This window comes from Melospiza georgiana, chromosome 21 (assembly GCF_028018845.1).
Source record: "Melospiza georgiana isolate bMelGeo1 chromosome 21, bMelGeo1.pri, whole genome shotgun sequence".
NCBI lineage: Eukaryota > Metazoa > Chordata > Aves > Passeriformes > Passerellidae > Melospiza > Melospiza georgiana.
This window is the reverse complement of record NC_080450.1, coordinates 6,862,084-6,884,961: the sequence shown is the minus strand read 5'-3', so window position 1 is coordinate 6,884,961 and position 22,878 is coordinate 6,862,084. Positions and strand designations below refer to the sequence as shown.

Genomic DNA, 22,878 nt, shown 5'->3' with positions numbered 1-22,878 from the left:
CAGTGATGCTCAAGTGCTCCTTGTAACTCCAGAGCAGCAATTTTTCTGCAGGAGCATGATGTTTTCAAGGTGATGCTATGTTTTTATGAGGCCAGGAGGGAAACATTTCGGCCACGACTACGAATTTGCTGTCTAGACACATATTTGACAAAAAAGGGGACACTTTAACACAACCCTTACAGAGTGTTGAGCACAACTACTCAAAGACCCTTTGAAGCCTCACGCCCCAAAAGCCTTTCTGCCCACAAGCAAGCTTCAGCCAAAATACACAAATTTCAGGGACACCCCAAATGCTGCCCCTGTGCCAGGCACTCCCCCCACACATCCAGCATGGATTAAGGGCTGGGGATGAAAGGATGAAGTCTGCAGTTAATAGAAACACTCCCAGCTTCAAACCCTGCCAGACAGAAGGAATATCTGAGTTTGCACACCACAACCAGAGGAAACACTCTGTGTGTCACAGAAAGCACTGCTCATGGAGCAGAACACTGAATAGAGGCTCAAGTGCAACTTGGTGTGCAAGGGATTTTCTGGAAACATCATTTTTGGCTGTTCAAGGGCATCTCTGCTGTCCCCTTTGATTTCTGATGGCATGTGATTGTGACCATGTTCACAGGGGTCTGAGGATGAGGGAAGGACATGGAGGATCTGACTCCATGTTTCAGAAGGCTTGATTTATTATTTTATCATATATATTATATTAAAACTATACTAAAAGAATAGAAGAAAGGATTTCATCAGAAGGCTAGCTGAGAATAGAATAAGAAAGAATGATAACAACGGTTTGTGTCTCAGACAGAGAGTCCGAGGCAGCTGACTGTGATTGGCCATTAATTAGAAACATCCAACATGAGACCAATCCCAGATGCACCTGTTGCATTCCACAGCAGCAGATAACCATTGTTTACATTTTGTTCCTGAGGCCTCCAGCTTCTCCGGAGGAAAAAATCCTAAGGAAAGGATTTTCCATAAAAGATGTCTGCGACATGTGATGCCTTCAGAAGGCTGACCTAGAACAGAGTTAAAGAATAAAGCAGGGGTTTATTAAAAGGCCTCAAAGGATCCACCTTGGGCAGTGCAAAAGCCCAAGGGGTACACCCAAGATGAACCAAAATGATGACAAAAATGGACTGCAGGGCCTCAAAGGGAATGGTGGACAAAGAATAAAGCAGGGATTTATTAAAAGGCCTCAATGGATCTACCTTGGGTAGAACAAGAGCCCAAAGGCTACAAAGCACAAGATGAACCAAAATGGTCCCAAAATGGACAACAGGGCCTCAAAAGGAAAGGTGGATCCTGGACAGTGGTGGGGTAGAGCAGCCCAGCAAGGGGAAAAGGTTTTAGGATCAAAAAGAGATGTGGAAACACCTCCAGGATGGCTGGAAGTGCTGGTTTGTCTGTTGCTGCTGAGCTCCTGCTGCCTCAAGCTGGTTGAAGTTGTTCACCTTGGCTCCTTCAGCATCTCTCCATCCCATGGGACATATGGCATTTGAGCTTGATTAAACAGACATGGTTAACATTTGTCATCGGGACACTTCAGATGCCAGCATTAGAGACCACACGTGGAGCAGACAGCAGTCCAAACACTAAGCTAATGGAGAACTCAGCAGAGCTACAGGTTACTCCAATAAAGAGCAGAAAACTGGGGTGAAAAAAATGTTACAGACTAGACTTCTACCCAAAAACATAGTGGGTGCTAACTCCAGAAGCCTGCAAAATGTCTTAGCTGCAATATTTTCACTTGGGGGGGAAAAAACCCCCAAGAAACAGAAAGAATTATTTTGCTTTTCATCAAAATGTCAAAATTAGTGGTGAGACTGAAGCAAGTCACTCTTTTCCCACCCAGGGCAGCAGTAAAAGTGCCACTGCTGAAGGGTTGCAGCATCCTGAGGGGCCCCCTTGGCCCAGCACAGCCCTTAAACTGGGGAGCAGCAAAGCTCTGTGCTGACACCAAGCACTCCCTGGGAACTGCCAGCTCAAGAAAGGAGGGACACTGATGTAAGAACCCAGGACATTGCTCTGGCTGCCCTGGAGGGCTCCAGACCCTGGCAGGGGGCTCAGAGACCTTGGCACGGGGTCACAAACACCTGTGCCTTTGATTTTAGCGCATGGAAACAATCCCCAACTTTGTGTGAAGAGTTACAAGCCACAAGGGTTTGAGTAGAATGATAGTGAATTTAACACAGGGTGAAAAAGTAGAATTTTGGGGATTTAGAATGGGGGTTCAAGAAGGAAGATGGAGGAATCTGGGCATGTCCTGTCCTTCTTCTTGTCCTCCATCTTCTGCTGTGATGGTGACACTTCTGGATTGGTTTAGAGCAGAGACAGACTGTCTAACATAGGTGATAGGTATTGGAAAATTATTGTAAATCAAGTAAAGGTAGTTAAAATTATTTCTTGGTATAAAAAGCAGTAGTTCTAATTATATCTTAGTATAAAAAGCAGTAGATGTAAATATATCTTAGTATGAAAAGCCAACACCACCCCAAGGGCAGGGACTGTGCCACAACCCGACCTGCTGGACAGATCTCAGCAGGTCAGAGAAAGAATGGAATAAATAAAGAAAATAAACAACCTTGAAAAGCAGAACTGATGAATTTCAACTTTTTTTTGGTCACGGGGCTGGGGAAAAGAGACTTTTTAATACTCTGTGAGCCATTTCAACCCCGGAAAGCCGAGGCACTGTCACTTGAGGACAAAGCCGAGCAGAGCAGCGTGCCCTGGCGAAGTGGGGAGCAGAGTGTGGGTCCCCGGAGCTGCAGACAGGTGGCTGGGGCTCCCCGTGCCCCTGTGGGCTCTGCTCTGCCAGAAGGAGCCCCAAAGCCCCGCTCGGGCCGCAGCAGCCCCAGCCCCCGGGGCTGGCACTAATGAAGCTGCCCGGCCCTCCTTCCCTTTCTTTCTTCTTTTCCCAGGTTGGGGCACCCCGTCCCATCAGAGTGCACTTGAAAGCACGGGGTAGCTCCTTTGTGTGGGGGAACAAATGAAGATTAATGTGTTGGTTGTAATTAATCTGCGATGACAGATTAGCGGAGCAGCGGCAGCGCCTCGCGCTGCTGCAGGAGCCAGTGCTGATGGGACAGCTGGTGAGAGGGGACACCAAATTCAATTTGCTCCTCATTTGCATACATATGACAACCATCTGTGCTAATAGCACTGCAATGTCTCTATTAGGCTCTGTTCGAGTGTGCCAGCTCACCTAGACTCCAATTAGGCCTTTCAGAGAGGAAGCTTCAAGCATAAATATTTGCTGAGGGGAAGGCAAGGGGGCTGCACAGCTCCTGCTCTTGGTGCTGCAGCCTGAGCCCTCCTCCATCCCTGCCCCAGAATGTTCTGCTGCCATTCAGCGCTTGCTGATGGGATGCTGAGCTCCATCAGCCCCACGTTATCAAAAAATGCTTTAAGCCGTGGGTGAAAAGCCAAAGGAGCAGCAGAGGCTGGTGAGGATCAGCCCTGCAGCGAGGAGAAGCCCTGGCCAGCACAGGGTGACTGATTCTCTGCCCCCTATTTTCACCCAAATTTGGGAGCTGGGACTCAAGTGCTGCCCCAAGGGTGGAAGAGGCTGTTGGAAGCCATGGGCAGGTCCTGTGGGGATGTCACCCCTGCAGATTTGTCCCCGGGCAGGGTTTCAGCTGAGACCCCAATGAGCAGCTGCTGCTGTGTGCCACCAGCACAGCCCCAGACCCAGTGTGCCACGGGCATTTGTTCCAAGTGGCCTTTTATTTCTGTGTACACATTGCAATTGGCAGCCCCAGACTCCCCTGAAGCTAATGAGTTAATTAACCACTTAATTAATGAGCTGGCTCACCTACCCAGCTCTTCCTATTCTTCCCACCCAAGGTGATTTTTACAATTTTGAGTTTACTTTTTGTTTTCCAGCTATAATACCTCAACTCTCCAGAACTGAGAGCATAAAACTGAGCCCAACACCAGACCTGACAGTAAACTTTACCCTAAATATTAATCTCACTCTAAACATAATAACAGCACTCATGGTAACCTGAAGCCTCAGCCTAAACTTAGCCTAAAGCTAATCACACCCATAAACCGCACATAATCCTAGCCCAAAACCTTCAATAACCCCAAAATGAACCATAACCCAAAACATAATCATAACCCATGTCCTAAAAAAAAAAAAAAAGACCCAAACCTTAAACCTTGCAAAAGCATAAATCTAACCATAACCAAAAAATCACCCTGAACTAACACCAACACTAACCCTATCCTGATTCATTACAAGAGCCTAATGCTAAACCCAGACCTAAACCAATCCCAAATCCTAAAATTACCCCTAACCCTAATTTGGAATGTAAAATAGCATTAATCCCAACATTAACCATAGACCCAAGCCTTACATAACCCTAAAAATTATCCTTAAACAACCCTAAACCAAACCACCACATAAACAATCTGAAACCCAAACCCACCCTTAACCCTATCCCAAACCCTAACCCTTCCCTAAATCTAATCCTAACCCTCATTTACCCCTAATCATGACCCTAATCCTTTCATAAATGCAACCCTAACCCTCTAACCCTAACCTCCCATGGGTTTCTCCTTTGCACATGAAACCCTAGGGCTGTGCTATTTCCTTCCCATGGAGAGAAAATCTCATTCTCATCCAGGAAACCAAAATTTTTATTGCATCTCCAAAATTTAGTACCTCCAAGGACTGCTCCCAGAAAAAAATAGATGGGTTTAGCTGGCCTTGACCTTCCCTGAGATGTTTCTCATCTACACCTGGAACTCCAGGGCCATGAGATTTCTTTCCAGAATTGCCACTCTCATCCAGAAGCTCTTGGCTGAAATTGGGATTCCAGCTCCAAAATTCAGTACATGCAAGGATTGCTCCCATCTGCACCTGCAACACTGGGGTTACAGGATTTCTTTCTTGTGAAAAAAAAATAAATTTCATTTTTCAGAGACCATGTCTTTCCTATCTCTTTCTTCCCCGTCCTTGCCTTTGATTTGCCTTGCCTGCCCATCCCTGGGCTTGCCTTTCTCTGGCCTGCTTTTCCTAAAACCTCTGCGCTTGCAGTCAATCCATTGCCTTGCCTTTCCTCGCCATTCCTACCAAACCTTGCTTTTCCTTGCCACTCCTTCCCACCCCCTGCTTTGTCTTGCCTTGCCCACACATCTGGCTTTGTCTGGGTGCTTTTCCACCCACCCCTCCCCTTTACCTGCCTGCTCTTCCCTCCCTCACCTTGCCTTGCCCTGCCTGCTCCTCCTGACTCTCAGTCCTTTCCTATCTTTCATTTCCTTGCCTTGCAAAGCCCCCCTGGTCTTCCCTGCCCTGTCTACCCACTCCCTTCCTTTCTGCTGCCTTTCAAACCTTCAGCTGCCTGCTCCTTTCCTGCCTTGCCTTTCAAAGCCTTGCCTTCTTCTTCTTTGCCTTGCCTTGCCTTTCTGACCCCTCTGTGTCCTTGCCTCGCCTTTCTGACCCCTCTGTGTCCTTGTCTTGATTTTCTGACCCCTCTGTGTCCCTGCCTTGCCTTTCTGACCCCTCTGTGTCCCTACCTTGCCTTTCTGACCCTTCTGTGTCCTTGCCTCGCCTTTCTAACCTCTCTGTATCCTTGCCTTGCCTTTCTGAACCCTCTGTGTCCTTGCCTTGCCTTTCTGACCCCTCTGTGTCCTTGCCTTGCCTTTCTAACCCTCTGTGTCCTTGTCTTGATTTTCTGACCCTTCTTTTGTCCTTGCCTTGCCCTTCTAACCCCTCTGTGTCCTTGCCTTGCCCTTTTGACTGCTCTGTGACCTTGCCTTGCCTTTCTGACCCATCTGTGTCCCTGCATTGCCTTTCTGAACCCTCTGTGTCCTTGCCTTGCCTGCCCATCCCTTGTGTACCCATTCCCTGCCTTGCTTTGCCCGGCCCTTTCTCCCCTGGCCTCTCCTTGCCTCCCTGTCCCTGCCTGCCCTACCAGGGCAGGTGAAGCTCAGTAACACCATTTTTATGGGATCAACCCCTTGATGCTTTCTATTTTGGAGGAGACAATCCCATTTCTTCCTATAGCTCCTCTCTTCAGCAAAGAAACCAGTTTTGATGCACGCATTGGGTGGTCCTTGGTGAATTTAATTGCTTTTCCTAGCAGGGAGCTCTGTGGGCCAGACCTGTTGAAGTGTTATGGTGGGAATGCAAACTCCAGGCTGCTGAGATTTTAGTCCTGGTACCTTCGGTGTGTGAGCAGAGCCTGGTGTGTTCTGTTTGCATCCCGACCCTGTGAAACTGAGGGATTATGGCAGGACCCAGTGCTGAGAAGGAAAGCGAGCACACCAGGGTGGTTTGATGGGCGCAGCTGAAGCTGGAGGCAGCAGGAGCTCTCTCAGCACTTTTGTCAGCTCTGTTTTCACCGGATGTTTTCAAGTTTGTAGAGTGAAAAGACTTCTTAGAGGCCAGGAATTGATTCACGCTGTGTCCCACCCTTTGGGTGTGCTGTAAATGAGAGTCTGTACTTGGAAGGGGAAGGGCAGGGAACACTCGCTGTCCTGACAAAGGTTATTTGAGAGCAGGGACGCTTCCAGCTTGGCTCTGCCCTGCGGGTGTTTCCCAGCTGATCTCGGTGCTTTTCCTCCTTTTGCGAGCCGGCAGCGCTATCGTGTGGTTGTTGTGATGAGCTCTGACCGTGCCCAGAGTCAGGAAAATTAATCTACAAACACCAGAGGTTTATATGTCTAAAAAGAAGACAGAGGACTCCGTTCTGGCTTTATTCCAATAAAGGGAGAGGCCGTGGGGCATTCCCCTGGGATCTCTCAAATTTTTGGAGGATGCAGCCTCCTTTTTATCCCAATTTCCCAGCTGCATTTCCCTCTCTCTTTCCCTATTGGCTGAGGTACTTTAGAGGTTCAGACTTCCCAAAGCACCTGATCCCAAAGATTCCCCTCTAACGTTCCTCCTTTTTAATTTTTAATTCTTATGGAATTTAAGAGTTTTTCTTCCCCATTATTTCTCTCATCTTTCAATGTCTAATTTCATTTATCAGCAAACCTAAAGTTTATTTGTAAAAGCAAATATCTTTTTTCATTCATCCATCAGTGGAATCCTTCCCATTGTTTCTTTTATCTTCCAGAGCTAGTTTTATCTACCAGCAGGCCCATAGATTGTTTGTAAAGACAAATCTGCTATTCCTCTCACCAGGAAAAACCCAAGTTTTTCTCTGTCCCAGCACAGTTCTGTGCACCTTCAGGCATTTTCAGTCTCACAGAGACAAAACTAAGAACATTCAACAGTTGGTCCCACACTAAATGTTCTAGAGGGAAGAGGCAGTGCTGGAATTCACTTTTCTTCAAAAAGCCCAGAAAACCAACTTGCAAAATAAGGAAACACTCAGAGCTCAGCTCAGAATTCCCCCATTTTTGGGGGTAGCACAGAGCCAAGCTGCAAACTTTCCTGCTTTCAAATCAGCAGTGTCAGGACTGAAAGTTTACACTGATCTTCCCCTTCTAAGTACAAACTCTTATTTACATCACACCCAAAGGGCAACAGGAATTATTTTGTGCTAAGAAATTTTTTCACTCTCACAGAGCCTCTCTGCAAACTTGAGGTGCAGCTGCTAGTTCCTCTCTGGATTTAAGAAACAATGTCAATGTCTAGTCAGCTTTGATGCTGACTAATGGGCTTTAGGCATCCTAGTGGAAGCTTTGAGCTGTAAAAGAGGGTTTGGACCCTCTAAAATTCTTCAAACTGGGTTTGTGAGAGCTAAAAATGGGCTTTTGGAAATGAAAGTGAGGGCCTTGTGTCACCTTGATTTTTTAAGATTTTCTAAGCCTTCTGATGTTGAAATTCTTGTAACAAACTTTCTCACACACTTTCTGTAAATAACTCATTGTTTGGCATTCTTTTATGGAGGAGAAGAAATTTGATGGACTGTTGGTTTGTCCAGTGTCATTGGAGAGGTGGCACTGTCACCCTCCAATCCACTGTCACTCTTGGAAAGCTATAAATGTTGGAATCAGAAAATAAATTTCTCTTTTTTCACCTTGAGAGCAGCGGTGTGTGCACATCATGTTGTTTCATGTCCTGTAGTGACAGCCTTGAAGGTTGGTTTGTGCCCTCAAAGGATGTTTCACTGCCTCAACTGAAGGCTTTTCCTCCCAAAAGGGATTTTTAGGGGGTTAAAAACCTGGAAGAAGCTGGGAAGGGAGGAACAGAAACCCCCAGCACTCCAAGTGTGCCCGCCTGAACCATGACCAGGCTCATTTACAGCTCTCAGCAAACTGAATCCTCTCTTGCTGGAGCTCCTGGAAGAGGCAGGAGCTTCTCAGGTTCTGGTTGTTAATTGCAGCCCCAAGATGTGCAGGATGTCTCTGCTTCTGGCTGAAGAACGAGTCTGGACTCTTCACTTTTCAGTCTTGAGGTTGTTTATTCATTCTTATCTATAAAATTTTCTTTCTGCCCAGCCGAGATCTGCTCAGCAGGGCAGCCACAGGCACTCTGTGTTGTCCTTTTATACTACAAACTACATATAACATATTTACACTTAATTCCCAATGCCTATCACCTGTGTTAGACAGTGCCCTTCTACTCTAAACCAATCCCAAAGTGCCAACATCACTGCAGAAAATGGAGAAAAGAAAAAGAAGAAGAAGAAGAAGAAGAGGAAGAAGAGGAAGAAGAAGAAGAAAGGCTGGACACACCCAGATTCCTCCATCTTGTCCCCATAACCCCCATACCAAAAATCCCAAAATCTACATTTTCACCCTGTGATCATTTTGTTATTACACTATTTAAACCTGTGTGAATTTCAGGTCCTCATACAAAGTTGGCAACTTGCTCCAGGGGTCAAAATCAAATCCCCAGGTGCTCTGGGCTGTGTGCCAGGGTCTCCGAGCCCCCTGATGGGGTCCTCAGTAACTCCACCCAGAGGGATGCACTGAGTTCCGACAGAGCTCTGCTGACAGACAAACAGCCCTTTGCCCACAGCACCTGCTCCAGGGACTCCCAGCTGTGGGAAGTGCCTGGGCTGTGAAACCAGGGCGTTCTGTGGCCTCAAAGGGACATGGCCCCATGTGGCCTCATGTCACAAAGAGGCAGAGATATGGCCCTGGCCCAGCAATTGTGATCTCACCTGCCCAGAGTTTGGCATCCTGAGGAGAGAGCCACTGAAAGCTGGCTGGGCTGAGCTGGCCTTCAGGATATCTAGGCTCCTTCCACTGTGGGCCTGCCTTTTTCCAAGCAATCTTCATCCTTGACAACAGCCACAAGCACCACCAAAACTTTTTCTGATAGCTGAAGGTGCTTTGTGGGTCATGTTTGGGGTTTCTAAATAAGTTTGTTGAGCTACAATTATTCCCTTTCCCTTCAAGTGATGGGATTGCTGCTGAGCTGATCTTTTTGGAGGAGATCTTTCTGGAGCTTTGTCACCCAAAGGTTTCCCCTCTGTTCCTGAGAGGAGTGATGACTGCAAAGTGGAACAGCTCCTGTGAGTCCTGGAAATTCAAGATTCCAAAGGGAAAGGAAGGCCCAGAAATCAGAGTGGGTTTGATGGGTTTTTGGCAGAGTACACAGGGGAACAGAGAGTTTTCCAAAACTGCTTCCCTGCCAGTAGATGTCAGCAGGGTTTTAGGATTTCCCTGATGTTTGAGTTGGTGTCCTTGGTGCTCCTGCAGACAACTCAACATTTGAATATGGTTCTAAGGAACAACTTAAAAATTGTCTCACCTCTTTTCAAACATGGTTTCCCTGCAGACATTACTGAAGGAATGGCTCTGCCACAAAGGATTTTTCCCCCAGAGAAGATTTCCATGGACTGGCAGCAAAGACAGAGACCTGGAGCAGGACTGTTCAACCTGGGGAACACGTGCTACATCAATGTCATCCTGCAGTGCCTGACTTACACACCCCCTCTGGCCAACTACCTGCTCTCCTACCAGCACAGCCAGTCCTGTGAGTGCTTTTAGGAACATCTCCATGTAAATCTCTTGGGCACATCCCAAGGAGTCCCAGAACCTGGAATCAGGTTTAGGAGAACAGCATCCCTTTTTTGTCAGCCACATGAGCTCATGTCCTTTGAGCACCAGCTAAAAGATGCTTGTCACATCAAGGTGCACTCACCTTCAGCAAAACACCTCTTTCTAGCCCCAAGTTTCTACAAATTGAACTCTCTTGGCTTATTGCAGGGAACATTTCTGCACAGAAACATTTCTGTGAGTGCTTTTAGGAACATCTCCTTGTAAATCTCTTGGGCACGTCCCAAGGAGTCCCAGAACCTGGAATCAGGTTAAGGAGAACAGCATCCCTTCTTTGTCGGCCCCATGAGCTCATGTCCTTTGAGCACCAGCTAAAAGATGCTTGTCCTGTCAAGGTGCACCTCTTTCTAGCCCCAAGTCTCTACCCCTGCAAGCTGAACTCTCTTGGCTTATTGCACAGAACATTTCTGCACAGAAACATTTCCCTCTGAGGAATTTTTTCTGTAGACTCAAATGTCCTGGGCTTGTTGGGACACTGGCAGTTGGGGAGTAAAGAAGTGGAGACTGTTCTTAGAACTTCAAGATCTCCATTAGGAAGCTCCTATCCCTGCTCCCTCCCCTGCTCAGGCCAGCAGCAAGGCTTCTGCATGATGTGCACCATGGAATCACACGTCAGGAAGGTCCTGTCCTCCTCAGCCACCGCCATCCTGCCTGGCGCTGTCCTCAGGGACCTCAAATGTAAGTTGTTTCAGGCACTCCCAGAGGTTTTCTTCTTTATCTTCCCTCCTTCTAGGGGAGAGCTACTAAATTCTTTCTCAGTCATAGGGGAGGAGTTTGAGTATGGCCGGCAGGAGAACGCCTACGAGTTCTTGCGCTGCACGCTCGATGCCATGCACAGAGCCTGTCTGAGCTGCCAGTAAGCACCAGCAAATTGCAAGTTTTAATTTTCCCAGCCCCACTGGACTCCTTGATGTGCTCCCATCAAGGAAAACTGATGTCCAGACCTTTCAGTGCTAAACCCTCCGAGGAGGTGACTCTCTGCCCTGCCATTTATTTCCAGCTTGGACGTCTCTTCAGAAGAAACTACCATCGTCCACCAAATATTTGGGGGCTTCATGAAATCTAGAGGTAGGTTTCCACAACTGCTGCTTTATTTGGCTTGTCTGTGCCCTTCTGTCCACCTTTGAGAAGCAGCTGGTGCTGTGATGGCTGGTGTAGGAAACCCCACAAGCACAGTCATTTAATTTGACTTTCCTTCCAGTCACGTGCTTGAGCTGCCAAGCAGTTGTTGATTCCTACAAGGCCTTCCTGGATGTCTCTTTGGATATCAAAGTAAGAGGTTTGCAACTGAGCTTCAAGACATTCCCAAGGCCCCTGTAGCTTTCCAGAACCAAAGCATTTGTCTTAAAAACCTATACTGTGAGCACAAGGGAGCTTGGTGGTGAGTGGGAAGGGGGAAGCACAGAGTCCTCATTGTCCTGCAGAGGCCATGGCACTGCTCTCCCCACGGTGTTGCTTTGGGCTGGAATAGCAATCATTAACCCCTCTGCAGCCTTGGCATATTCTGCTACTCCTTCCTTTGCCCTCCCTCAACACCCACCTGGCTCCCAGGCTCGTAGGTAGGATCAGTTTTCACTGCTGACGGCCCTGTGTCACAGACATCTTTTATGGAAAATCCTTCCCTTGGGATTTTTCCTCCTGAGAAGCTGAGAAGCCTCAGGAACAAAATGTAAACAGTGATTATCTGCTGCTGTGGAATGCAACAGGTGCATCTGGGATTGGTCTCATGGGGTTATTTGTAATTAATGACCAATCACAGTCAGCTGGCTTGGACTCTCTGAGACAGAAGTTTTTGTTATTCACTCTTTCTTTTTCTATTCTTAGCCAGCCTTCTGATGAAATCCTTTCTTCTATTCTTTTAGTATAGTTTTAATATAATATATATCATAAAATAATAAATCAGCCTTCTGAAACATGGAGTCAGATCCTCGTCTGTTCCCTCATCCTCAGACCCCTGTGAGCACCGTCACACCCCTGCATGCCTTTGGTAGCCCTTGATGACTCTGGGAGCCCCTGGGACATGAGGGAAATGTTCAGCATCACTCCCTCCTCCTGGGGTAGTGCTGGCTCTCCTCAGCATCAGCTGCCTGGGTTTTCTTGTCCTGGGAAGTGTTTGGGTGAGAGAATTTCCTGCAGCTCCTCTCTCCCTCCTCCAGGCAGCCTCGTCCCTCACCACAGTTCTGGAGGACTGTGTGACACCCAAGCAGCTGGACCAGACTGAGTGCTTCAGGTGTAGCAAGTAAGATGATTCCACACAACACAAAAACACCAGATCCTGCATGAGGGGCTGCATGGCACTGAACTCATCTTCTCAAGGACGTTTAATGCACAATAACAAGACTCTTTTAATGTGCCTCTGAATAACCTTAAAATAGCATAAGGATGTGTGAGACAGGGGAAAGGCTGCCTGGCCTTCTTGGGGGGAAGATGGGGTGCATGTCTGGTGCATTAGTTGTTTTGTAACTAGGTTAATAAACCATAGTTGGAGGGTTGAGAGTCGGTTAGTAATTAATTGGTTATCCAGGGATGGTAATAGGAGGGCTGGGAGTGTTACTGAGATGAGGATTAGTGGGATTCCTAAGAAGGATGGGCTTGAAAATTGGTCAAAGAAGCTTAAGTTCATGGTCAGGTTCAGGGGGTAGTGCTTAGAATGATGGGTGGTTTGTTAGAGGGGGGATTTATTGATATGAATGAGAGGAGTTTGGGTTGGATGATTAAAGAGAAAGTGAGTCATGAAGTGAGCATGATAAAAAATCAGAGGTTGGGGTTTAGTTGAGGCGTATCATTAAGGAGGGGGGAGTCCCTCTTTCTTTAGCTTAAAAGGCTAATGCTGGTTCATAGCTTCTGAATGATTGGGATGATATTAGAGAGGATCAGCTGGGTTTGTGCTTGGTTTCAAGGTGTAAGAAGAAAGCTGCTGCCTCCAAGAAGGTCACGGTCCATCGTGCACCCCGAGTGCTCACGCTGTGCCTGGAAAGGGCTGACCAGTGGACTGGCACAAAGATCAGCAAGGTGTGCATGCAACTGGAGGGCAACTTTCTCTTTACAAAGAAGAAGATTCCCCAAAGCTCTGCCACAAGATGTTCACTTTGTGATTTTTGTGCTCCCTTGTGGGGAGAGGAGAATTCCCATGAAAAGACGAGGCTGGACTCTGTTCTCAGCCAAAGCACTCAGTCAGAGCAGTTCGCTGCCATTACATGCTGAAGGATATTTACTGTGGTAGCTGAGGATCATGTCTGAGCCCTCTTGGTCTCTCTGCAGTTCGTGGAGTATCCTGAGTACCTGGACCTTCGGCCATACATGTCAGACACAGCTGGAGAGCCCCTCCTCTGCTCCCTTTATGCCATCGTGGTTCACAGTGGGGACACCTGCCTTGAAGGACACTTCTTGTGCTATGCAAAGGTAAGGGGCCACTTCCCTCCTGACAGCGACAAACGTGTGTTGGGAAAGACAAACTTCCCCAGCGGAGTTACTGGCAGCCAAGGTTTGGGGGGAGAAGGTCTCCTTCGGGGCTGGATTTGGATTTGTGTGCTCCTGGGTTGGCAGTTTTCTGTCTTTGGTGCTGTGGAGGTGTCGATATGACAGTCTGGTCAGAGAGAAAAAGCTAGATAAGCTTTCCCATGAGCTGGTCTGGGAGGCTTTAGGGAGCTGGAGATAAATAATGATAATTAAATGGAAACAATCCACAGGTGCTGTTTGTAATAAAGTTGTTTGTTCTGTTTTCCTCATAAGGTTGTTTACCAAAAGGGTGGTTTCTTAATTAGCCAATAGTGAGATGTTTTGATTAAAGCACCAATCAGGTCCCCCTGTAGTGAACTAGAGTATAAAAAGGAATGGGTTCCTGATAAAATTGTTATTAGCCTTCTGAAAAAGCATGCAGTATGCCACTGTTATCTGTATGTCCTTTTATCTGTGTCATTTCTGACACAGACACACCCTGAGAGCTGGGTGCCTTTCCTTGCAGGCCAGCAATGGGCTGTGGTACAAGATGGATGATGAGTCTGTGGATAATTGTGACATCCACACAGTTCTAGGGCAGCAAGCCTACTTGCTGTTTTATGCCAGGTAAGAACCAGAATCCTGTGGTCAGAAAACCTTTCCTTATTTTGGATTAGCTCCTTGTCTCCTCATCCTCCTGAGTGTTTCTGCCACAGGGGACAATTCCTTCCTGCACCCTTCAATGCTGTCATTTCTCTGCTATCCCACTCCAGTTCTCCTTTCCCTGCTGGGATTTAGGGTGCTGCCCTGTGCAAAGTGCCTCTTGTCTGCTCTTTGAAGATGAGAGAAGAGGACTTAAAGGGATTCCCTAGGAAGGATGGGAGAGATTCCTTGGCAGGGTGTGTAGTGATGGGGCAAGGGGAAAATATTTTAAAGTGAAAGAGGGAATATTTAGATATTAGACAGAAATTCTTCCCTGTGAGGCTGGTGAGGGCCTGGCACAGGGTGCCCAGAGCAGCTGTGGCTGCCGCTGGATCCCTGGAAGTGTCCCAGGCCAGGCTGGACAGGGCTTGGAGCAGCCTGGGATGGTGTAAAGTGTGCCTGCCCATGGCAGGGGGGTTGGAATGAGATTTCTTTCATCCAAATTCGAGGATTCTGTGAAGTGGAGGCCATAGCGGGTAAAAAGATGAGGACTTGCTCTGACAGTGGCAGACATGGTGGGAAGACTTTAATTAAACTCACCGCTGGTGACCTTGGTGAAATCTTCTCTCTGTGGCTCCAAGAAAATGCCTGAATCCCAGAGGAACCTACAAGGGATGCCTGGAGCAGAGATAACCCTTTTTCTCCTCCAGGTGCTCGGATGTGAAAATGAGAGAAACAACGCCTTCCTCACCAGCACCACCCAGTGCCCATTCCACGGTGGGTCAGGGAGGTTCTGCAGCAGCCCAGGCTGTGCCTGGCAGGATTAAAGTGATGCACAGTCAGAGGAGCCATGCCAGGGAGAGAGCCAGGAGCAGATCCCCACAGTGGGGCAGTGATCTCTGCAGCTGGATCGTGAGCAGCACCAGCTGTGGCAATTTAACCGGGAGGAGGAGGAAGAGAAGCAGTCCTTTAGGCCTGGACCTTGCTGCCAGGAGTGCCACAGCTCCAGGGCTCTCTGACAGGATCTGCCAGGAGGTGCTTGCACCAAGCCTTGCTTGGGTGCAAGCCTTGCCTGTAGAGAGGGAGCTGGGCAGGTGCTCGTGGCAGGAGTACAGCCTCTGGAGCCAGCTTGTGGAGATCACAAACTCTTACCTGTCAGTGTGGAGGGCTGAGCATCCCAGAGGTGCATGTGAGACAAGCACAGCCTGGATGCTGCAGCAGCACAGCATCTGAAGTGAACAAAGCCCCACCTGTTTGGAACCAACAGGCAGAAGAGCCAAAGGCAGAATTAAAACCCCTTGTTGGGCTGTGGAGGACCAGATCTAAGCATGCTTTGTCTCAAACATTCTGGTTATTGCAGTAGGAAAGGTCATTGGAGAAGATTGAGGCAATTTCCTCAAGAGGGCCAGAAGAGCTGGCTGTGCATTCAGGAAGAGAACAGCACAAACAATTTAGGCTGTGTCAGAGGTAGGCACCAAGTTCACCATAAAGGGAAGACAATTGGATCCCCTGGCTCTTTTTCCTCTTTCTGGCTTTTTTTGTCTTGCAATCCCTGCTCCAGACTATCCACAGCAGAACCAACATGGGATCTATGGACTGGTGATGAGCTTTGTTCTCTCTCTCCCTTTTCTGTGTTTATTATCTCCTCCTTTGCTTTGTCTGGGCAAAGCATGGCAATGATTCTGCCCCATGCTCCACACTAAAATTTGTTGTGGGAGCTTGTGGAAGTGTTTTGTGGCTTGTTAGCCAGTCCTTTTGAGGAGCTTGTGGTGGGAGCTGAGAAATTATTGAAAAGTAATGCTATACAAAATTAAGGGCTTGTCAGCCACCACTCGTGAAAGCCTAATGTAGAATTCAAGGGTTTTTAGCCAACATCTTTTGGGCCTAAATATTTGGCTGGTTGCCAGAGTTATGGCAAGAATAAAACATAAAGAATTCCCTGACACATCACCCAGTGCCTTTGTTGAGCCTGATGACAATTTCCAGTGAACATCATGCCTCTGACTGGTGGGCTGTGACATTGTGTGAATAATTTACACAGTGTTTCCTTCTCAGGTTTTGAGGCAGCTGCTGGAAATACCCACAGCGTGATGGTTGTGTGATGGGACTGTGGGAGCTGTGTGCTTGCATGTGCCCATCTAGCAATTTTAAATATGGAGTTTAAGTCACTGGAAGGGCCGTGGGCTGGACGTGGCAGTGGTGGCTGAAAAGGGCTGAGGGCCAGGCCCTGAGGGGGCTGCTCAGTGACGCCACGACAGGGATGGAGCCAGGAACAAACAGCATCTCCCAAGGGTCAGGGGCTGGTCCTGCTCAGTGTCTTTCCTAACTGGATGCTGGGGCAGAGAGGACACGCAGCAAGCTGGCAGAGGACACCGGGGCGATGCTTGGCTCAGGGGACTCGTGCCACCACAGCAGTGACGAGGGCAGATTGCCAGCCTGGAGGAGGGAGGAGCAGATGATGGGACTTGTGCAATGCCAGAGAGGAAGAAGAGGAATGCAGGAAGTACCAAAAGTGTCTCTGGCAGGGAGCAGCTTGCACAAAGAGCACCAGCAGACTGCCCTGATGTGGTCAGAAAGGGAAGAGATGAGGATCTTGACCCCATGTTTCAGAAAGCTGATTTATTATTTTATTATATATATTATATTAAAAGAAAATGATATATTAAAACCATACTAAAAGAACAGGAGAAAGTATTTCATCAGAAGGCTTGAAAGGAAAGCTTCCGAGACAGAAGCTTTTGTTATCATTCCTTCTTATTCTAGTCTTAGCTGGCCTTCTGATGAAATCCTTTCTTCTATTCTTTTAGTATAGTTTAAATATAATATATATCATAAAATAATAAATCAGTCTTTTGAAACATGGAGTCCGATCCTCATCTCTTCCCTCATCCTCAGACCCCTGTGAACACCATCACAGATTTGGTTGTTGGGTTTTTTTGTTTGGTTGGTTGGGTTTTTTTTAACTGGGAAAAAAGCCAAATTGCCTGAAAAGAAGGCTTTGGAGAGGAAAAACCCTGCTTGGAACTCACAAAAAGAGAAGTTGTGAGCTGAAACATTCTTTGGATGCTCAAAATGAGACTTTGTAGCCTAAAAGGAGCCTGATTAGGAAGCCAGAACTAAGAGCTTCAGAAGGAAACATGGGGTTTAGAACCATCCCAATGTAGGTTTGTAGCCTAGGCAGGATTTCTGTCCAATAAATGAGGGTTTGGATCCAAAACATGAAACTCTGTGCCGTAAAAAAAGCAACAGCTGATATAAGAGAGGTTGGGAGCCCAAAAATTAGGATTCTTGCCCCAAAATGGAGGTTTTAGGGATGAAAAACATTAATAGGTGAGATGCTACAAATGACGTTGTGGGCCCTGCAATGGAGGTGAACCTCTCTTGCCCCAAGAAGTGAAGCTTTGGTGCTGACTAGAGGGCTTCAGGCAGTCCAGTGGAACCTTTGAGTCGTAAAAGAGGACTTTGGACCCTCCAAAAGAAGGTTTTGATCTTAAAAAGAGGGCTTGGGGTTCTAAAAATTAAACTTTGAAAACACTTTGTACCCTGAAGTTAGGTTTTGTGCCCTCAGAGGATGCTTTGTTACCACAGTTTAAAGCTTTGACCCTAAAAAGAGATTTGAGGCCCCTGGACCTCTCTTTCCCTCTGCCCCTGGAGTCCCTCCCTGCTTTCTCCCTCTTGTTTTGGGGATACCAGCCCTGTACCCACGTCCCCGGGGTGTTCTGGTCCCCTTAAGGGCCCCTGGCCAGCCCTGGCCCCGTGCCCTGACCCTGACAGGCGTTCCCAGCTGCTGCACCATGGAGGAGCCGTGAGTGCACCGGGATCCCTGGGCTGCCCCTGCTGCTGGCACCCCGGATCAGAGAGGGCTCCCCCTGAACCCCCTGATCAGAGAGGGCTCCCCCTGAACCCCCTGAACCCCCTGATCAGAGAGGGCTCACCCCTGAACCCCCTTAACCTTCTGATCAGAGAGGGCTCACCCTGAACCCCCTGATCAGAGAGGGCTCCCTCTGAACACCCTGCCTGAAACCCCCTGAACCCTCTGTTTCCCCAGGGTTCCCCCTGAAACCCCTGGCACCCCTTGAACATCCTGGCACCCCCTGAGCCCTCTGTTCCCCCAGGGTTCCCCCTGAACACCCCCTGAGCCCTCTGTTCCCCTAGGGTTCACCCTGGCACCCCCTGAACACCCCTTGAACCCTCTTTTCCCCCAGGTTCCCCTGAACACCCTGGCAGCCCCTGGCACTCCCTGAGCCCTGTGTTCCCCCAGGGTTCACCCTGAGCCCTGTGTTCCCTCAGGGTTCCCCTGAGCCCCCCCAAGCCCTGTGTTCCCCCAGGGTTCCCCCAGCCCCCCCTGAGCCCTGTGTTCCCCCAGGGTTCCCCCAGCACCCCCTGAGCCCTGTGTTCCCCCAGGGTTCACCCAGGGCCCTGTGTTACCCCAGGGTTGGTTCCCCCAGCCCCCCCTGAGCGCTCTGTTCCCCCAGGGTGCCCTCTGTGGAGGCCTACGAGGCAGCCATGGTGCTGAGCGGGGTGGGGGACGCCCTGGGCTATCGGGGTGCCCGCTGGGAGTACTGCACCTCGGGCCCCCAGATCCACGGCGAGCTGGCTGAGCTGGGGGGGCTGGCAGCCATCAGCCTGGAGCCCCCCGAGTGGCCCGTCAGCGATGACACCGTGCTGCACCTCGCCACCGCCGAGGGGCTGGCCACAGGTGGGGCACGCCGTGACCCAAAGGGAGGGGTCCCTGGGGGTGGGGTCCCCCTTGTGCCCCAGGCTGGCACGGGAGGGGGTGTCCTTGTTTGTCCCCTAAGGGGTGGGGGGTGCCTCTTGTGTTCCTTGGGTTGGTGTCTGGGTGTCCCCTTACAGCCTGGGATGTGTCAGGGAGGTCCCCATGGCATCCCTGACTCAATTGGAGGATTGATGGGATTGTCCAGCTCTGGAGAGGGCTTTGGGGCATCTTTATCACACTTTCCCCACCTTTTAGGGATTCTGAGGGGGCTTGGGTGGGATGTGTATCCTTGTTTCCTCTGGGTGGGGGTGGCATGGGGACTGTGTGTCTGTGGTTTTCCTCATTTATGTGCCCCTTCATCCCATACTGGGTGCTGGAGATGGGGACATTTCCCCCTCCCACTGCCAGAGGTGCCGTGCCATTCTTGGGGACAGTGACCTCTGTGTCCCTGGGGTTCCTGGGGCATTTAGTGTTCTTGGTGGTAGTAAGAAGGTATCCAGTGCCTTGACACCCCCCAGGTTTCCTGATTGTCCCCAGTGTCCCTGCAGCTATCTGGGGTCACAGGGGTGTGACGGTGTTCACAGGGGTCTCCTTTGGGAACCCAGCAGGGTCCCCCTTTCTCACTCAGTCTGCAGTGCTCAGGGATATTCCCCATTTCTCCACTAAACCCATCCTGCTTCCCCTCCAGTTTTGGAGGCTCTGTGGGGCAGTGTTCCCTTCCCCACATTTCTGGGAGTGGTGCAATGAGGATGCTATTCCCCCCCTTAATTTTTGGGGGGTTCATGGGGCCTCTCCCTGCCTGCCTGGGTAACCTGGCCGGGTTCCTCACGCCCACCCTGCACAGGCCTGGAGGGGGAACCCCTCCTGCAGGAGCTGGCTCAGCGCTACGTGGCCGCCATGGGGGACATGGAGGGACGCAAGCCCGGACCCAGCAGCATCCTAGGTGAGCAGGGAGGGCCCGAGGAGCCAGGGAGAGGCAGGGGGGCTCAGGGAGCCTCACACCCCCGTGTCCCCTCCCCAGGCACCTCCCAGCTGCGGCCGGGGGAGCCCCAGGGCTATCGCATCCCCTTCAACCCCCGCGGCACCGGCTGCGGGGCTGCCATGCGCAGCCTGGCCATCGGCCTCAGGTGGGCACGGGGACACTGAGGGACACCTGGGGACACTGGGGACACCTGGGGACACTGGGGGACATCTGGGGGCACTGGGGGACACGGATGTGGGTGTCAGAACTGGGGTGATGGGGATGCGGGGGTGTCAGAATGAGTGGAAGGGGGGATACAGGAATGCCACGCGGGGACACGGGGAGGGATATGGGATGGGGATAAGGGGACGTCAGAGGGACAGGGTGGGGACAGGGATGTGGGGGTGTCAGAATGAATGGAAGGGCAGACACAGGGAGGGACACAGGATGGGGATAAAGGGGTGTCAGAGCTGGGGTGATGTGGACAGGGATGTGGGGTGCTGCAATGAGTGGAAGGGCAGACATGGGGAGGGACATGGGATGGGGATAAGGGGGTGTCAGAGCTGGGGGAGTGGGGACATGAGGATGTTTGGGGCTGGGGAAATGGGGGTGTCAGAGCTGGAGGGAAGGGGACAGGAAGGGATGGGAGTAGGGTAAGAGGGACACGGGGATGTCAGAGGGAGAGGAGTGGGGATATGGGGTGGGTGGAGCTGGAGGGGACAAGGTCCAGGGCTTGGGGACATGTGGAGCTGGAGCTGGGAGGCTGGGGACGGAGAACATGGGGACAGCAATAGGGAAGAGGGACACAGGTCACAGAGCAACTAAGAGTGGGACGTGGAAGGGATGGGGCTGGGAGAATGGGCACAGCAGGGACAAGGGTGGTGGAATGGGAATGGGGACATTCCTGGACATACAGGAGCAGGAGTTTGGGGACTGGTGTGATGCCAGTGCAGGTACCCACATGCCTCAGAACTGCCGACTCTGATCCGGGTGAGCATCGAGAGCGGGCGCATGACCCACCACCACCCCACTGGTGAGTGCCAGCCTGGCAGGGGAGGGCAGGAGGGGACAGCAGAACCCCCCTGAAGCCCCTGTCCCCACAGGGTACCTTGGAGCACTGGCTGTGGCCCTCTTTGGGGCACTGGGGGCTCGGGGTGAGCCCCCAGAGCGCTGGGGGGCTGAGCTGCTGCGGGTCCTGCCCCTGGCATGGGACTACGTGCAGGGCACCGGGCTGGCCCTGGAGGACAATGCTGCTGCCTGGCCGTTCTTTGGGGACGCGTGGCACCGGTGAGGGGGCACTGTGAGGGTTCTGGGGGACACTGGGAGCACAAGGAGGGGCTGGGGAGGATACTGGAAAGGTGACTCAGTCCATTAATGCCACTGGTGCCAGCCAGGCTCTCTGACAGTCCTGGCAGGGCATTCCAGCGGTGTCACTGGTGACCCCGATGCCCAGTCTGTCCCTGGTGCACCCAGTGTCCCTCATGTCACTGCCAGAGGTGCCATCCTTGGGGACAGTGACCTCTGTGTCCCTGGGGTTCCTGGGGCATTTAGTGTTCTTGGTGGTACTGGTATCCAGTGCCTTGCTACCCCACAGGTTTCCTGATTGTCCCCAGTGTCCCTGCAGTTATCTGGGGTCACAGGGGTGTGACAGTGTTCGCAGGGGTCTCAGGATGAGGGAAGAGATGAGAGTGTTGACTCTATGTCTCAGAAGGCTTGATTTATTATTTTATAAAACATATTTTATTAAAACTATACTAAGAGAATAGAAGAAAGGATTTCATCAGAAGGCTAGCTAAGAATAGAAAAAGAAGATAACAGAGGCTTATGACTGACCGAGACAGTCTGGACAGCTGGACTGTGACTGGCCATTAATTACAAACAACCACATAAGACCAATCAAAGATCCACCTGTTGCATTCCACAGCAGCAGATAATCATTGTTTACATTTTGTATCTGAGGAGAAAAGCTGTTTCTCGGCTTCTCAGGAGAAAAAATCCCAAAGAAAGGATTTTTCACAAAATACCATGACTACACAGGGGCTGCTGGAGAGCCACAGCCCAGTGACCCCGAGCCTCACTGGTTACCCCATTGTCTGTGACAACAAGCAATGTCCCCGGTGACCTGGATGTCCCCGTTCTCTGCAGGTACCTGGAGTCCCGCGGGCTCCTGGCAGGCGGGGGCCCTCCGCGGGTGCCACCGCTGCCGTCCCCAGCCGAGCGGGACGCCGAGTACCTGCGCTGGGCGCTGGACGGCTGGGCGGGCCGCAGCGGCCACGACGCGCCCATGGTGGCGCTGGAGGCGCTGCTGGCAGCGGGGGACAGCTGGCAGGAGCTGTGCGCCAGGGCGGTGCTGCACGGCGGGGACAGCGATTCCACGGGCACCATCGCGGCGGGCTGCTGGGGGCTGCTGCGGGGGATGGCGGCCGTGCCCCCGGGGCTGCACCGGCGCCTCGAGTACCGCGGGCGCCTCAGCGAGGCCGCCCGGAGGCTGCACACGCTGGCCTGGGGGGCACGGCGGTGAGAAACGGAGCCCTGGAGAGGAGAGCGCTTTCTCAGAGCAGTAATTGCTACTTGGTGGTAATAACGTTGATAGGGTCTTAATTGGAAGTGTTGGTTTGTTGTTAAATGTTGAATGTTAGAGTTCTAGGACTTGCTTTAGTGTCCGCTATTAAGTGTTACTATTTTACCCTGTGTTTGTATCCCTTTCCATTATACTCGGTATTTGTACTCCTTTCCCGGATTTGTATCCCTTTTCGTGGAGAACCACTTCCCCTGCTCCCAGGAGGACTTGCACCCGGACTGAATTGAAATGAGAGGCTGTGGGAACTATATGAACCCACTCAGAACAACAAACCAGCACATAAACTATGACTTTAACCCAGCAGAACCGCGCTAAATCACCCACCCTTGACCAGAGCCGGATTCCGTCCTGCCACCATAACTGCAAGCCAACATCACTTTCCTAAGGACTCTTGTGAGTGAAGGAAGCCTCTGCCTTGCCAAGAGACAAAGCTGGAAGTCCCAGGGGCAATTTTGGGGTGTGCTGAAGAATACTATATGTGCTCTCCTCCCCAATATTTTATGGGCGCCCGCCTGCAACGTTCTGGGGGGGATTTGGAGCCTTAGGGCTGCCCCTTCCATCCATTTCGGGGGGAAACGTTGC

At 50.6% G+C, this 22,878-nt stretch overlaps 1 protein-coding gene across 1 annotated transcript; it reads left to right on the top strand.

The window, feature by feature from the left end:
• Positions 1 to 17,816: 17,816 nt before the first annotated feature.
• Positions 17,817 to 22,871, top strand: LOC131092220 (ADP-ribosylhydrolase ARH1-like). Its single transcript, XM_058038841.1, has 7 exons — positions 17,817 to 17,842; positions 18,513 to 18,736; positions 19,599 to 19,697; positions 19,776 to 19,881; positions 20,669 to 20,748; positions 20,819 to 21,002; positions 21,861 to 22,871. The coding sequence occupies exons 1-7, from the start codon at positions 17,832 to 17,834 to the stop codon at positions 22,234 to 22,236; spliced, it is 1,080 nt and encodes a 359-aa protein (XP_057894824.1). The 5' UTR covers positions 17,817 to 17,831; the 3' UTR covers positions 22,237 to 22,871.
• Positions 22,872 to 22,878: the final 7 nt, after the last annotated feature.

What these genes read in the sequence shown, in the direction of transcription:
- LOC131092220 (XM_058038841.1), top strand. An exon ending in CGGACCCAGCAGCATCCTAG is followed by an intron (nt 19,698 to 19,775) that starts GTGAGCAGGGAG and finishes TCCCCTCCCCAG; the next exon opens with GCACCTCCCAGCTGCGGCCG. An exon ending in AGCCTGGCCATCGGCCTCAG is followed by an intron (nt 19,882 to 20,668) that starts GTGGGCACGGGG and finishes ATGCCAGTGCAG; the next exon opens with GTACCCACATGCCTCAGAAC.